The sequence below is a fragment of the Amphiprion ocellaris genome, chromosome 2, assembly GCF_022539595.1.
Source record: "Amphiprion ocellaris isolate individual 3 ecotype Okinawa chromosome 2, ASM2253959v1, whole genome shotgun sequence".
Lineage (NCBI taxonomy): Eukaryota > Metazoa > Chordata > Actinopteri > Pomacentridae > Amphiprion > Amphiprion ocellaris.
Genome location: NC_072767.1, coordinates 39,526,648 through 39,543,782, shown reverse-complemented (window position 1 = coordinate 39,543,782; position 17,135 = coordinate 39,526,648). Strand labels below are relative to the sequence as shown.

The 17,135-nt window shown below is 37.5% G+C and overlaps 2 protein-coding genes across 10 annotated transcripts; both read left to right on the top strand.

The window, feature by feature from the left end:
• Nucleotides 1-198: 198 nt before the first annotated feature.
• On the top strand, nucleotides 199-3,437 carry LOC111568216 (cytochrome b-c1 complex subunit 10-like). The gene is made up of 3 exons (XM_023269747.3): nucleotides 199-275; nucleotides 1,508-1,643; nucleotides 3,003-3,437. Exons 1-2 carry the CDS (start codon nucleotides 214-216, stop codon nucleotides 1,626-1,628), a joined length of 183 nt encoding a protein of 60 aa, XP_023125515.1. The 5' UTR covers nucleotides 199-213; the 3' UTR covers nucleotides 1,629-1,643; nucleotides 3,003-3,437.
• Nucleotides 3,438-3,530: 93 nt separating this feature from the next.
• mbd3b (methyl-CpG binding domain protein 3b) lies at nucleotides 3,531-15,356 on the top strand. Of its 9 annotated transcripts, none has more exons than XM_023269389.3 (8): nucleotides 3,624-3,678; nucleotides 9,282-9,350; nucleotides 9,888-10,047; nucleotides 10,916-11,053; nucleotides 11,296-11,386; nucleotides 11,558-11,735; nucleotides 12,885-13,037; nucleotides 14,102-15,356. In XM_023269389.3, the coding sequence occupies exons 1-7, from the start codon at nucleotides 3,665-3,667 to the stop codon at nucleotides 13,030-13,032; spliced, it is 798 nt and encodes a 265-aa protein (XP_023125157.1). In that variant the 5' UTR covers nucleotides 3,624-3,664; the 3' UTR covers nucleotides 13,033-13,037; nucleotides 14,102-15,356. The 9 variants fall into 9 exon arrangements, with proteins under 9 accessions (XP_023125176.1, XP_023125157.1, XP_035803798.1 ...); XM_035947905.2 differs by having other exon boundaries at nucleotides 3,650-3,678; nucleotides 9,285-9,311; XM_023269399.3 differs by having other exon boundaries at nucleotides 3,650-3,678; nucleotides 9,285-9,350.
• The last annotated feature ends 1,779 nt before the right edge of the window (nucleotides 15,357-17,135 follow it).

Here is a 17,135-nt window from a genome sequence, read left to right as displayed (position 1 = left end):
GCCACTGACTGAGTACACAGTTGGTTCTAGGCGGCTGTGTGCTGTAAATACAGACCTTTTAAAATGGTGGCCTGAAACGACCCTGAGCTGCGGCACGCAACCGAGCGGTGGTTATTTTTAACAGGCATAAGGAGAGGCAGCTCGGGGTCCTGATTAGCAGCTCTCAGCGCCAGGACAGTTGATGGTGTAGTCCGCTAGCAGAGGCAGGTCGGGATGGTCCAGAAAATACTCAATAAGTTCGTCGGTGCCAAGTACGTGGCCATTCTGAGGACGTGGTAAGTTAAATCAATAACAGGTGGAGTACAGTTAGGCAAGTGTTTGTATTTTTCTCGTACTGGTCAGAATTGAGCTAACTACGTCTCCGTGTCCTTCTGTGTGACCCGCTAGCTTTAGCTTTGTCTGTTTGTGTACTGACTTTAGCCGGCTAAGCTACTTAGCATAGTCTCACTACCTGAAGCGAGTTAGCATCTAAATCTCTGAAGGATTTACGTGACAACGATTTCTACGACATCGAAGATTCCTGGCTGTTGTTTTAGGTATATTTGTACTAAACAATATCGAAATTTCCAGACTTTAGTGCTTGTACAAAGTCCAAAGATACTCCTATGCTAACATGTATTGAAGCATACCTCACAGACCTCATAACTGCAAAAATTATGATGCATAAATAACAAAAGTCTTTAAAAACCATATATATCAAATGATGACTTAATCACACATGTTAGGGCTGCATTGTTATATGATGCTTATCTGCGATATGTAAAAATACAGTAAGTATATATAAATACAGAGGACTTGAGTGACCCTGTAGCCCTTATCAGACATATATGTCATATTGCTGGCTTCATCAGTCTGTTAAAGTGTCAGCACTCTGTCATTCAGACATAGGTCACATTTCTGGAAATATTCCTCTCAACTTTATGCAGACAAACCCACCATAGTGACATATTATTACAATATTTGCCATTCACTCAAGATTGGAGATAATTTTGTAGAATGCAGAAATATACAGAAGCCAAACCTAAACTAACTGCAAGCTTATTAAATTATTTAAATATGCTGGGCCTGAATGATTTTTGGAAAAAAAATCTGAATATGGTTTCTCTGACAGATTTTGCAATTGCAATTTGACTTGCAATGTAATTCTCAAAACCAAGCTTTACTTCAGTATCCACTGTGTGCTAGTTTTAAAAGGTGTTGGAGCATTAACAGCTAAAACCATCAAAAAAGTGATGTCACTTGAATACGACATGAATTTGTAAAAGTTCTGACACAGTTTATATCCTGAATCAGATGTACTGCATAACAACCATCCCAAATTGCAACCCTTGCAATTTGCTAATTGCAATTTTCTAATCACAATTAACTTTTTTGTACTTACAAATGTCATCCCAAAAGAAGTATCTTTTTGTGTGATTACCATGCTGCTTGAATTAATCATCTCAGTTATATCGGGTTGTGTGGTTCCATTTCTGTCTCATTTAGGAGTTGTTTTCTTGTCATGCAGGGTCCCGAACATGGTAGCTTGGGGAACGGTCGGAGGCGTGGCACTCGTTCACTTCACAGACTGGCGGTTAATTCTAGACTATGTGCCATACATTAAAGGAAAATTCAAGAAGGATGAGTAAAGTCAACACGAAAATGTGAGTGAATTGTCACTGTGATCAGCAGATGTGTAACTGAGGTCTTTTCCTCATCCTTTGTTTGCTATGTTCAGCTGGATTGCTCATTAGCTTTAGCTCCACCCATGTACCTCTGATAAGATGCAGGCAGAAGTAGGCCATGCCAGGTGCTTATAGTAAACACTGAAATAAATATTCTGAGTCACCTTGCTCACTTCTGGCAGTTTGTGGACACTCTACACCTGAGCTTGCACAGGCTGCCCCATACTGAGGTCAGAAATGCCTCAAACATCTGCACTGCTTTCTATCCAAGGTCTCCAGGAGGCTGAAGATATAAACCCAAAGATCGAGCTGCTCCTGTAAGCTTGTTAGCTGACAAATGTGCAAGAGTAAATGTCTGTGTTTCTGTTTAATCTGAAGCTGTGCAAAAGGATCAGACTAGTTCTTGAGTCAGTTTATTACAAAAATAAAGCTTAAAGAATATGTATTTTTGACTTTGTGCGTCACTGTTCGGGGTCGACTGATATGATTTCTTTCAGGGTTGATTAAAGACCAGTATTTGTATTTGGAACCAATTCATATTTGCAGCAAAAATTAAAGTCCTGGCGCCAAAATGTACAAAACGTCAATGATATATATATATATATATATATATATATATATATATATATATATATATATATATATATATATATATATATATATATTTATTTTTTTAATTTCGTTTCTGTATGTTTAATTAAAAGAACTTTTCAGCTTGTATCCTTTAGTGCTCATTGGCTGTTAGTCACGACATGTAACCAATCAGATAGATCTGTGGGCGGGGACTACAGATAAAGATAAAGAGACTTTATTGTCATTGTGCAGAAGTACAACGAAATTTGTTTGGAAGAACACGACAATTAGCAGCAGTGCCAATAAGAATAAAAATAGATTTAAAAAAAAAACTCTTAAAAAAACAGAGCCACAGCAGAGCATTTTCAAATAAGTAATTTATTTAAGAATAGGTTGCAATAAATGACAATACTGATAATCAAAAAAATGTTGAGTATTGTATCTGATAAATGCCTGGACTGATCCATCAGTTGATCACTATTCACTATCATTAATATGACAGCACTGGAGGTATTTTAATGTGTTTCATAGTATTTTAAGACCAACTTTGCAGCCAGAAACCCAGATAATATCCATGATTTCCATTCTGATAGTGCACTTATAATAACAATCCCTCAACAGTCATTCACGTCACGTCAGATGAAGTGTTTATGCAACAAGGAACCAGGTTTCCTGCCTCAGAGACAGGAACAATTTTCTTTTCACACATTCTGACAAATGTTCATGTACATTTTGCTAATGAATGGGCCATGTGTCTGCCTACAGGACCAGAGCTTGGGGATGGGTGGATTGCTTACACAGCGCGGGCTTAAGTGGGATGCCCTGTCTCAACAATCAGTCTCTGAGGGCTTGTTAGGAGTTCGGACTTCGGGATGCACACTGTATGAATGCTGTTTTTGGTCCAGTGTTATTAAATGTTAATAAATCTTGAATTTACCCCAATGTGTCCAGTTATTCTGTAAATCCCCAAATATTGTATTTTTCTGCTTAAAACTGCATGATGAGAGGCTTTTCTTTTGATGTATTCTGGTCAGTCACATGCACATCCAGTATATTTGCCATAAAATTTCGATCATACTTAATTCACCTTTGGCATGGGGGGAACCTGCAACAGTGTGGCTTTCAGGGTCACATTTTTCAATATTTGTACTGGAAAAAATAGTGTGAAATAAACTGTATAATAAAGAGAATGCATATGCAGTGTGTGTGTGATGAAATCATTTGCAATGCCTGTGTTGTAAGCTCAGCTGCACAATGAGAACACGCCAGTTTCGGTGGGGCATTATACCCATTTTATCAGCCAGACTGCGAAATTTGCGTGGTTAATGTCTTTCATTTCTAACATCGAAGGGGGAGGGGACTGAAAGAGGAGAGGGGAGAAGGGATTTAACATAGCGAGAGGGGAAAAACGGGATAGTGTCTTCAAGATGGATAAAAACGAGTAAGTACATCCTTTAAAGGATCATTTTAACCACCGGCGAGAGATTTGATTGCGTTTGTAGCGCTCGATGCGTAATATGTCGTTTTGTTAATATATCTGGAGAGTATGTTTATCATCGATCAGGCAAATACATGCTGTGATCTCGCAGCCTGCAAATAGCAATGCAGTGTTCTCCAGCTAGGATGTCTGTTGTCTTTTTAGCATCATTGTAGCAGCGTTTAATTGTCCAGATTTGTCCAGCTAATGCAGAATTACGCATGGAGTGCGTCGACAGCGACATATTTCGACATGGACTTTAGCCACACAAAGTGGATGTGAATTTCCCCCTGCATTGCTGTTGCACACACGCACTCAAATCGTACACATATATGCATGACAACGCTGTTTTAGAATGGTGTCTAGTTTAATCTCTCAGATCTACTTTGTTCATTGATAAAAGCCGGCTTCCAGCTCACGGTGACAACGGTCGGCATTGTCGTGGTGAGACGGATCTCCAGTTTCATGGAGCTCACATGAAACTTGCACATTTTTTCGGTTTGCGAGCCTCCAAGCTTTTATTTTTATGGCATCTGTCAAGTTTATTATTCAGCAGCCTTCGTGATTGTTGTCACTGCCGCCCTGTAATTGCAGTTTACGGTCTATTTGGTGCGTAATTTCTGTTTCCCCAAAGGTTTCCAATACTGTGGTCCGAGACAGCACCGTCAAGCTTTACAGAGTAGATAACAACACTGCCGGTAATATGTTTCAAAATAATCATGATTGGGCTTTGTTAGGCAAAATTCTAACTTCATGTAAGAAACAATATCTGTATTCAAATATTTGATTAAATATTTATAATTCAGTTTCAGACTGTACTTCCCAAGATTATTAATGACCCACTAGGCTCAAATACATTCCAGAAAATAATGTGATTTTTTTCATTATCAGCTATTTTATGCACAAATATGCTCAGTTTAAAAGCCCCCTCGTGATAATTATGTTGTTTACTTTCTTAACCTGTTTATATAGTGTTTTACATGCTGGAAGACAAAAAATTAGCAGAAATAATGCCATGGCTGGATTCTACCCCTGTAGTATAATCGGTTAGGTAAAGGTTTAGTGAGGTGTGGTTCAGTTTATTTTCCCTGAAAAAAGTGACAGGCCATTATTTTAAGAGGGTGTCGAAATGAAACTAACCTAAGGAACCAACCTGACAATTTAAAGAGCAGAAGTTTCTGTAATATTATTTTTCTTCAAGGTTGGTTCAAACAACTAAGGTGATATTGCAACTTGCCATTCTATAGCATATAGTAACACTGCAGTGTTTGAGAGGCACTATAAGTGTGCTGGTGTGCTCGAGCTGCAGTGAGCAGTGAAGGGATGGGTGGGGAAAGAGGCAATGTTAAAATTTCTTCATCAAAGAGTCCGCTAAGGTTTGTAAATGTAGTCATCTCCCCACATTCACAAGAGTCCATGTTGTAACTGCTGCAAGGGCAACAGTGCATGCATGGAATCAAAAATAGTGAATCAACAACAACAAGAAAAGCAGAGAGTGCAGCACTCCACCAAGGCTGTGCTGAGCACAGGCGTGTGTTATGCATGTGTACGTCATGTACAGATACTCAATCGTATGACCTAAATATGTAGCAGTTGGTGGGAATTGATGGGACTCAGAAACACCCCCACAGTTTAATCAGTTGTTCCTTGTATCATTTCCAATGGATAAGTCCGCAACAGTCCATTTGTAGTAGGATCACAATCATGTGATCGTCACCAGGCAGCTGAAGTAGTGTTGACTTGTTGTCATGGTTACGGTGACACTGTGCCTATCTGGCAATGATACAGAAATCTTTAACAAATCTGTGGATCCAGACTATAAGCTTCATCACTGCCAGAATCTAATCACTTGGTCCTTGTGTCTTTTCTGACGTTCCCTGAAAATTTCATCCAAATCTGTTTTTGAGTGATGTTTTGCACAGATAAACAGACAAACAAATGTATGCTGAGAGAACAACAAAGGAATCAGGACTTAAAGGAGGCACCAGTGTAGAGATAAATTCCATGCACTGTAAGAAATGAAAGGACAACGTTCACAGAAACAAACCTATCAATGTGTAATTTATAAACAGAAATATGAGTTTTCAGGGGGTTAATCAGTGCCTGGAGTGGGACTTTAAATTCTGAAATTGGTCACATCTTTGCTTATAACTTACAAAGAGTCATTTATTTATTTAAAACAGGAATGAGAACATATTTGGTATGATTACATTAAAAGTTGCTCAGTTGTTTAAAGCAACATTACATACATTACATAAAACCTTTCACAGCATTTAAAAACAACAATGCACATTAGAATCTGATCAGTTGTTGTTTATTTGTATAATATGTTTAAAACAACCAGATTTGATCAAAGTGTCGTACATGTTATAAGTCAGACAGCAGCAAAAAAGATGAAAAACAAGACAAACTACACCGGTAAAATCAATTTGTAAAACAAACTTAAAATAGTTTAAAGAACTAAAACAGGAAAAACAGTATAGCAACTTGTCAGATTAATTTCTGAAACAAATTTAAAAACTACAATCTTAAGACCACTAAGAGTAATCAAAAGCCAATAAAGACATGTATGTCTGATTTTATTTTGAAATGCTAGTAGGGGAGAAAAAGTTGAGTGAGCAAGAAAGGCTATTCCAAAGCTTTGGAGCTGCTGCTGTAAAGACATGTGTCGGGTCATTAATAGGCTGTTAGCTATGGGTTTGCTGATGATAATAATATATATCTGAGCCTCTTGATTAGTCTGATACAACTGAAGAAGCCTCTTAGATGAGAATTAAACTTCAAGAACCAAAAAGAGATTGAAGCTTCCTGTCTTATTCCATTGTTTTGATGTGTGCTGGTCTCTAAATCAAATTTTACAAACCTTTAGTTTTGTCAGTCACTTGCAAAGCACTTTCTCAGTTTGTCCAAGAAGAGATTTTTGATTGGCATGTCAAATGTGGCAGAGGTGTGATCAAGTTCAATTTATCTGAATTAGTCTTGAGTTTGGGATCTTATTCTTGTGACTTTACAGTAGCAGCTCCAAAGCTTCAAATCAGCCCTCTTCTCTTCAAATGTTCCTTCTCTGTTTAACATTTTAAAGAACAAGATTTCACAGTTAACCCTAAACTTCTTGCCGGGACCAGAAGCTCCCAAGGTGATTTAACCTCACAAGCCTCTCTTACAAATTGAAATCTTCTGCATAAGTAACATAAGTAACTATATTCTCAAAATCTGATGTTGTTCTGACCTCATCTAAAAACCAACAACATATATAGGAATTATATTATTTTTTAAATGGTTTGATTATTTTGCCTTAATATAGATATATAAATGATAGTTTGCACATGGGAGGCTTCTTCTGCTTAAAATCTCTGACATTTTCACATATTACAGAAAAAGTTTTAGTAAATTTTTGTTCAAAAATCCTCCACATGACTGTCATGTTAACAGTAAATAACAGTTTGCGTAGGTGCATTTTTAAAACAAAACAGTTGTTAATCCTGCAGTGTCAGAATACTGAATAATGTTACCAAAAAAATCGCTTCTTTTGATTCCCTCAGAACATTATTTCAGTTAATATTGAAACACTCTTCTGGGTTTGCCTAATTTTAGAAAAAAGGGAAGTTAGGATGATTAAAAATAAATGAAAGGTTGTATAATCAATAAAAACAGCCCCCCAAAAATAAGATTATAAAATGTGATGCAACATTTATTGGCTATTTTATTTTATTTTATTTTATTTTATTTTATTTTATTTTATTTTATTTTATTTTATTTTATTTTATTTTATTTTATTTTATTTTATTTTATTTACCCTTTACTTATTTATGTATTTATTTTATTTATTTACTGTTACTACTTTTTAAAAATTATTTTTAAAGTTACTTTTAGGCTTGTCTTTATGGTTTTAGCATCTAATTTCTTTTTTGTTGTTTTTTAAAAAAAAGATTTGGGTATTTTATCAGATTTTGCTGTACTGATTTGTTTTGTAAATCTTCTGTCATAGTCTTTTTTACAATTATTTTTATTTTTTTTTGGACTGACCTGTATTCTGTTGTTCAAAGTTAACTACTACTATCACTACTACTACTACTACAAATAATAATAATAATAATAATAATAATAATAATAATAATAATAATAATAATAATAATAATAATAATAATAATAATAATAATAATAATAATAATAACAATAATAATAATAATAATAATAATAATAATAATAATAATAATAGACTGAAGTTAGCATGAATAAAAATAAATGAAAGGTTGTACAATCAATAAAAACAGCCCCCCCAACATAAGATTATAAAATGTGATGCAACATTTATTGGCTATTTATTTTATTTCATTTACCCTTTACTTATTTATGTATTTATTTTATTTATTTACTGTTACTACTTTTTAAAAAAATTATTTTTAAAGCTACTTTCAGGATTGTCTTTATGGTTTTTGCATATAATTTTTTTTATTGTGTTTTGTTTTGTTTTTTAAAGATTTTGGTATTTTATCCAGTGTTGCTGTATTGATTTGTTTTGTAAATCTTTTACTGTGGTCTTTTTTATTTATTTATTTTAAATTTTTTTTGGACTGACCTGCCTTCTATTGTTCAAAGTTATTACCACAGCTGCTACTACTACTACTACTACTACTACTACTACTACTACTACTACTACTACTACTACTACTATTACTACTACTACTAATAATAATAATAATAATAATAATAATAATAATAATAATAATAATAATAATAATAATAATAATAATAATAATAATAATAATAATAATAATAATAGACTGGTATTTATATCTGTGCTTTTATTGTGGCATTCTTAATCTCGGCGGTCTCGCGTTGTCTTGACGTCGCTGTCCTCTTTTCCTCGCGGATGCGGCCCCGGTGAGACGGGCAGGCGGTGATGCGGCTCCGAGGTCCGCCGCGGAGCGATCTGCCTGACGACAAAGAGCGGAGATGTTGTTCTGAGGCGGAGGATCCCATTACAGAGGACGCATGTTGTAACATGGTCGAAACAAAAGAGTGAGAAGAGACAGGCCTGCCTTCAAAAACAAAAACAGCGACACGTTTCCTCGCTTTTAAGACCCAATCTGGCTATCCGCGCTAACTTTTAGCGGATTTATAGGCGGCGCGAAATGGAGAAGAAAAGGTGGGATTGCACTGCTCTCCCCAAGGGCTGGAAAATGGAAGAAGTGACCAGAAAGTCGGGTTTGTCAGCTGGAAAGAGCGATGTCTATTATTTTAGGTACTAAAAGCGAACAAGGGGCTCGTAAAACAAAACAAAAAAGCAAACTTACTCACATTGAGTTTGGACAGGAGCTGGGTGGTCGGGATAAAGTTTGGGAAGTGAAGGGGAGGGGGGTTTGTTTTGCGGCGGGGCAACGAGGCCAGCCAGGCCGCCTCCTCTCACAGTTTGTTGGGGTGAAGGAGTGTGTCCGGCCGGGCGGTGCTAGCAGCAGCCTGGCTCGGCCTCTCTCATGAATGAAACCCAGTGTATCCTCAGTCACTATTACTCTTTTATTACTGCATTGAAGTGAATCAACAACGCCAGATTTGTTTTCATTTAGCAGAGGAGAAGAGCAAGATGAGGAACAGAGGCAAGAGAGGGGGGAGGCGGGTCGGTTGTATAGTTTGTGGTAGGCTAACTGTACAATCATACTGGTGTTAACTGTGGTGTGTGATGTAAGATACATTTGCATGAGTTACTAGCACGTATCCACCCACAGTTTTGTTGGTCATTGCTCAGGCTACAGATATTGTTGCTCCCACAAGTGGAGCCACAATGTTTGCTCAGTTTTTTGCCATGTTTTGACATTGTGTTCACTAATTTGTGCAGGTTGCTGAGCTTTATTTACTGTACATCTATGTGAATATTCTCCTAAAATGCACAGATAAGAGATATCAGGGCTTCATGAAAGATTTGCATCCATTCAGTGTGATTCATCTGAGTGTCTCCTGCTTCTCTTTGACTTGTTGCATGTTGTGTTTCTGCTTTTTTCTGTCTGCCGTGTTCAGTTTTCTTTGCCTTCATCTTCTGTGTGTGGTTTTCAGTCTTGATGTTTTCTCTGTTCTGACTTCTTCGTCTTCTTTTCTTATTGTTGCTGTTTCATTGTTGTTGTAACAGACAGTATTAATATAATGGTTTCCTCATGTCTCCACCTGCCTCTTGCTAGTCCATCTGGGAAGAAGTTTCGGAGCAAGCCTCAGCTGGCCCGTTACCTTGGAAACCAGATGGACCTCAGCTCCTTTGATTTCCGCACGGGGAAGATGCTGATGAGCAAGCTGAACAAGAACCGTCAGCGGCTGCGATATGATAACAACAACCAGAACAAGGTGAGACTGACTGAACTCAGTACTGTCCAAAATTACGAGGGTACTTCATAAACCTTTTGGCCTCACCAGGAAACGGGAGGTGTAATTTTGGGGCATAACTGTTTACTATAAAGCATCATATCACTGTTAACGGCAACTCAAATGTTTGAAGCAATCAAAGAAGAAAAGGGAGGAAAGCTTAGAGTCGGTGTGGTGTTGGGCCTCAATGCAGCCTCGATGCAGCCATTTATTTCTTACATGACAGCAGCACATTAGAGCTCTTAAACTGTAAGCTCCAGGCATTTACAGATGATACTCAACTTTATTAAGTCCTAACACTGTCTCACAATGAAGGATACCTGAGAAACACTTTAATTCTGTAGTCGTAAATACCAGGAATGGGATCAAAATACTCATTTGTGCAAAAACTGACTTGGCAACAAATCAAGACCAAGCATAAAAACATATTTTTGCTTTTTGGCTTTATTCAGAATGGTTACTAACATTCAGTTCAGCAGGTTTGCAAATACAACATCGTCCCTCAGCTGAGGTTGAGAGAATATAGTCAGGAAAAGAACTGATCAAAGTGTGGCTAATTTAAATCTCAAACTGTGAACAGAACCTCCTCCAGAGACGGGTAGCTGTGCAGCATCAGTTACCATGGTGATCTAGCAGGTTGTGGTGTTGAAAAGTCTGGATTTAGACTCGGAATACCTTCCTAGCCCATTATTCTTGCTTTATGGCAGAGTAAAATCATTTCTTTCTCTTTCCAAACTTGATTCTGTACACTGGATTAATTCATGCATCTCCCGAGCACTAATACAGGATTATTCCTCTTGTGTGGCTTCTTAAAGTAACTCTTTTATCTTCTGTGTCTCTTGTCCTTCAGGGTAAACCTGACTTGAACACGTCGCTCCCAGTCAGACAGACGGCCTCCATCTTTAAGCAGCCTGTTACTAAGGTTACCAACCATCCCAACAACAAAGTGAAGACAGATCCTCAGAAAGCCGTCGACCAGCCTAGACAGGTAAACTGCCTCTACCTGTTATGGTTAATATCGTACCAACTGTACAAACCACAAAGCTTCGTGTGACAACTGCCTGGACGTTTAACGTGCTGCTCTGAAACTGAACAAACCAGAACTGTGTTTAAATTTGTCGATGATTTTTGCAGCATGAGAAGCACGACTACATTTGTGTTCATTTAAAGGGTTAAATTTCTTTGTGTGAAAACTGCCTGCAGCTAAAATGCTTCTTTTTTTTTCTCCAGCTATTTTGGGAGAAGAAACTCAGTGGTCTAAATGCTTATGACATTGCAGAGGAGCTTGTGAAAACAATGGAACTGCCTAAAGGCCTGCAAGGTAAAATAGCTGAACATTAATTCTTCAGACGAAACTGTTCATATTCTGAAGAGACATTTTGATGTTTTTTTAAATTTATTTTTTAGAGTAACAGGTTCATAATTTTTATTTGATGTGAGTAATCCTGATTGCGTCTACAGTGCTTGTTAAACATGCCTGCTGGTTCCTCAGGTGTTGGTCCAGGCTGCACAGATAAAACTCTCCTGTCGGCCATCGCCAGCGCTCTGCACACCAGCGCTGCTCCGATCACCGGCCAGCTGTCTGCTGCTGTGGAGAAAAACCCGGGAGTTTGGCTCAACACTGCACAGCCGCTGTGCAAAGCCTTCATAGTCACTGATGAAGACATCAGGTTTGTTTTCACTGAGCTCTTTATCAGAGTTTGATAATCAGGATTTAACAGTACAGATACAACAATGTGATTTTTACTATTCCAAATGATTTTTAAAAATATCTTATCACTATTTTGACTTGCCTACTAGATATCTATGCATTTAGTTTTTACTCGTCAATGCAACAGTTGCACATTACTTATTATGACTTACGTGGTAATTAAGATAATTAGAAAATGCTGTGCAATGTGTTCATTAGATACTTGAGGTTAAAATTTACTAGAACTTCAGCACTCAGGCTGCAGTGACGTAGCGGAAAAACAGCTCATCACATGCGGTTACAGTTGCTGTGTCATATCATGTTTGAAAACAAGCCTCCTACTTGCCATAGCTTCTGACGTAACTACAGATATCTGCCTCTTCATGTCGTCTTGTCCAAAGCTATAATTACGCTTTGACTGGTTCAAGATATCTACTGTGTCACTCTGACTTGTTCAAACTCAATTTCAGATATCTAAACAGCACAATGTAGAAATGTATGAACCGAGGGTGATTAAAGACATCTTGAACTCGACTCATGACTCGTCAGAATTAAACTGTAGATATCTGAAAGTGGAATTACAGTCAGTCATAATTGGGCTGCAGATTTCTGTAATTCACACTGTGGATCTCTGCAGCTAAATCTGAACATATTGATATGTACATCTGAATTATATACCCGGTCTAGCTTTTAAATGTTAAATCTGCTTGTCGTAGAAGCCACGATCCAAGAGCGTGTTTGCTTGTGAAACAGTTGTTAAAAATCTTGCTGAGATCTCCTTCGGTGTGTTTCAAAAATAGGACATAACAGCTCAGATGGGGGGAATAATGCCACACCGGTGTTACCAGTTCTTGTGATATTAGCTTTTCTTTTATATGCCACAACACAGTATCATTTGGACAGTAGTTAGTGATGGAGATAACTGATAAATCTGATGCAGTCTTGCCTCTTTTGTCCTCTCTGATTTGGTCGATGTAAATAGAATTGATTGTGTTTGAATTTCCACAGTCCACAACAGGTGACCACTGATCTGCGTAAGAACACACCATCTGTTGGGTGCTGATTCAGTGGCTGTTATAGGCAGCTGTAACTGCCAACTGTAACAGCTTCCTGTTGTGTTTATGTGTAGGAAACAGGAGGAGCTGGTGTACAGTGTGAGGAAAAGGCTGGAGGAGGCGCTCATGGCTGATATGTTGGCCCATGTCGAGGAGGCTGCCAATGAAGGAGAGGCTCTGAAGGAGGAGGGCAACGGCAGTGAAGACATGGAGAGCGTATAGCACAGGTTGGTGGAGAACTGAGGCCTCTGAGGGTATTTAGATGCTGCAGAGAAGATGTTTGAGCAAATACCCCCATCAAAATTAAGAGGGTAATTCCATCCTAAATAAGCACATTTTTAGAACAATTCCTGCTCAAACATTTTTGATTTGCCTGAAATTTTTGAGCATAAATGTGGATATTTCTAAACATATTTGCCATTTTGTTTAGCTTGATATATCAAGTACTTTCTGAGATACGTTTTTCTTTTCTTTCTATTCATCGACCCATTTTCAGCACATTTTTTTTAAAGCTATATTTGAACAACAATAACTAAGCGGTGTATAGATAATGGATGGATGGATGGATGGAAGGAAGTTTGAGCTCACATTAACAAAAAATTGATAATGCAGAAGTCAACTAGTGATATTTTCTCCACCATATGTAGCTACATGTCACAATAATAGAAAACAGAACAAATAGAATAGTTTTCAATGTGAAATACTTGGTCACAGAAATGAAAAGAAAGTTATTTTCCTACTTTCACAACAATGTATTGCTTTTACTCAGAATTGCTTTATATGCTTATGTTTATGTTTATGTTTAACAACTGATTGGGCAGGTATGACAATGGTCAATGACAAAAACGAAAATATAGCTTCAAGTTCTGAAATTTTACCATGACTCTCCAAATTTAACTAAGAAAATATACTTTTTAAATATAGCCGTATTTTTCATTTTCAGACTTCAATGTTTAAGCAAACCTGCTAAAAGTGGGTTGAATGGTAAATTCAAAAAGAAATGATCTCAGAAAGCATTTAATCTATGAAATATAAAATTTCACAAAGGCCATTTTAGATATCTAGATTTGAAGACAAAAAAGTTTCAGAGATGTTGAGCACCTGATCATTTGAGATGGAATAACCCAATAAACTCTCAAGTTCAACGGTTCCTTAAAAGGTTCTTGCTGTCTCAGTTTGTAAAATTTTTGCTCTGTATTATAGCATTCTGCACATAATAGAGGAAATAAATTAGGCGGTGCAAAAATACACCCGCAATTTTAAAGAACTACTTTATTTTTTTCTCTCTCAGGTTTCTGCAAAGGCCAAATGGGTTGTTCATCGCCTGCACACACGACCTTGAACAGTAGGAACCCTATTCCAGTCCAGCCCTGAAGAACTGTCCCCCAGTATCGACTTCCAACCTTAACCTAAACCCGACAAGCCTCCAGTCCAACGTAAAGAGCCGTTTTCCCTCCCCAAAAACCCCCACCTGAAGTCTCAAACACCTCCATTCATCTTTAACTCCGCTGAATGGGACTCCTTGGCCGAATTTCTGAGCCCAGATGATTTTTGATGATGAAAACAAAAATTTACAAAACAACAAATGAACTCTCAAATATTCAAAATAACTTATGTACAATGTGTCAATTTCAGTGTTCAGTGTTAACTGTATTTTTTACTAAAAAAAGTCCTTGAATGGGTTTGTATTTTTTGCGACAATCATGTGAAATTCAAAAGTTTTACGTTCGCAAAAAGTCAATTTTTTTTGTTTTGGGGCAGATTGGGATGAATGTTTTATATTTTTGGCATCTTTCTTGACTTTTTACGATGCACTCCACTAGTAGTCTGTCACAGCACACGCACATCTGCTTTTCTAGTGGGAACGGTACACAAAGAGTAGAGCTAATTTAAACCTGCAGGGGGCTGATGTTACTAATGGCAGTAGTTTGAAGCTTGTGTGTCTACTGGAGTGGACGGTTTTTATTGTTTCAAGGAAATATTATCTTTCATGTCAGCTGTGTTGTTCTAAGAGTGGCGTTCAGTGTTGACCAAAGAGGAGACGTGTCATTTCAGATTGCTTTAAGGTATTTTAGAGCACATTGGCCCTGCTGTTATACAACTAAATGTAAGAAAACTGATGCACGAAGGAGCGCAGTGGGAGAGAAATGACCTGAAACCTCTTTTGGTTGTGCGGTTTTTACGGTTTGTAATTCTGATCATCGTTACAGGTGCTTACTGATGTTGTGAGACATTGCTTTTCAAAGCTTTCTTGCAGCTTCAGTCCATGTTTTTTTTTTTATTTTTAAACGTGTCAATGTTACCACAAGCACGCTGCCTCCTCCTAAATCCATGCACAAAATTGGTGACACAGCGAATTACGGTTAGTTTTAATGTGTTTTTCATCGATTATCTTCCAAGGAATAATGCTGTTTGTATTTTTTAATCCCTGTTTAATGAATAATGAATAAGGCATCCAGCTGAAATCATGAAAAGACCCTCAATATCAGCAGGCTGATTGCTGAAATAAATTTGATTGTATTAAAATGTGTCAGTAGATCACTAAATCTGCTCATGGTGTTTTCTTAACGGGAACTGAAAAGTGTACGTTTTGAATTGTGTTTAAATGAGGTGCTGGTCCGTGTATATTTTGGCAATTGGATTTTCCGTTCTGAAACAGGTATTGAAAAACAAAAAACGAGTGGTTATTTGATTTTCGTTTTAAAATACAAAAAATAAAATTAAAATACAAGGCGTTTTTCCTTTTTATGATCAAAAAGGGATATACGAAATTATAAAAATATTTAGAACAACAAAAAAATAAAATCAGTAAGAGACAAAAATGAAAAAAGGTCCGTTTTTTTCATTTTCTGAGACCGGAAGTGGTCATCAGCAAGCGTGGAGCCAAACGACAAGAAGATTCTCAGAGGGCGGAGCCAGAGAGCAGTGATTGGTCAGACCATAGATATCGATAGAAGACAGCGCGCTAGCGGATCTAGTCTGCTATGTGTATCTATGGCCAGCACGTCTGGTAGCATCTCTGGCTGCTGTTGACCTGGTTTTTTGAGTAAAACACGGTAAGAAGATAAATACTTCTAACCAGCAGCGTTGTTTTGTCGTACGTTAAGTCAGCGACTTGTGAAGAGTTGTGTTTTGTCGTGTTTGAGCAGTTGGTCCGGACGCGTTAGCTAGCTAAGCGGCTAAGTTAGCTAGCGGGCTAATTAACACAGGTGGCTAACTTACCGCTGAACACCTGTGTTAGTTGCTGCCGCAGCTGTCCTCATTATTAGAATGACCTTCTCAACCTGTATTTCTCTGCTGTGTATTGTAGCTTTTAAAAAGGTTATTTTACTTTAAGGTTAACTGAAACCCGTTCAGCTACACTGAAGTTTAACATTCAGCTGGTTTGAATTAAACCGCGCTTAACATTGCGCAACATTATCTCTCTGAATCTCCATAATTTCATTAAATTCCTCCTCTCTTCCACTGCTCAAGTTCAATCCAGCATATAAAGTGACATTAATAGTGAATAAACTAACAACCAGCCATTGTATTTATTTATTATTGCATGTATTTGTAGTAAAACATGAGAGGAAACATCCTACTTTTGGATCTAGAACTGCACGTCGTTCATTTTCAGTCACCTGACGAGTTAAACTCCCCTTTTTATGTGAGGTTGAAGCACAAAGTCTGAGTTAACAAAGAAAGTTGTTTATAATTTGAGATACCTGTTGTCTCTGACTGAGGCTTTAGTTTTTGTTGAGCTGATTTACATGTAGAAACTTTGTTCAGGAAGATTTCTCAGTAGCTCAGAGGACAGGCTGCTTTTTACACAACCTTGTAAGAGAATGTCTGTCAATGCTTTCAGCAGAATTTAGAAACACAACACTTCCTAAACAGATATTTTGAGGCTGTGAGGTTGAACGTTTGAGAGTATATCAGTGTGTTTGTTTGTGGTCTTTCTGTTTCTAGGTGGAAGCTGAATTAGTGAGGATGACTCCTGCTCCTGTCATCTCTAAGCTCCTCCCACATCTTTACCTGCACATGAGGAAAATCACTCCTGTAGAATGCAGGTATGTTTGTCATTATTATAAAAAGATGTTGCCTGGTGACTTGTCAGAAACCCATCATACAGAGTCAGCCAAAATAATGTTTACACACATCAGGAAAAGAAAAACTTGCATCAATATTTCAATACTAAATTTATTCAGACATCAGGAGATTAATAAAAGTTATCTTTGGCCTCTACAATTACAAGAGGTGCTCAAAGTGGTGGCCACTGGCTTCCAGACATTTCTGTTGTGTTGTAGACATCACTTGTTGATGCTCCATTCATGAGGGTAGTG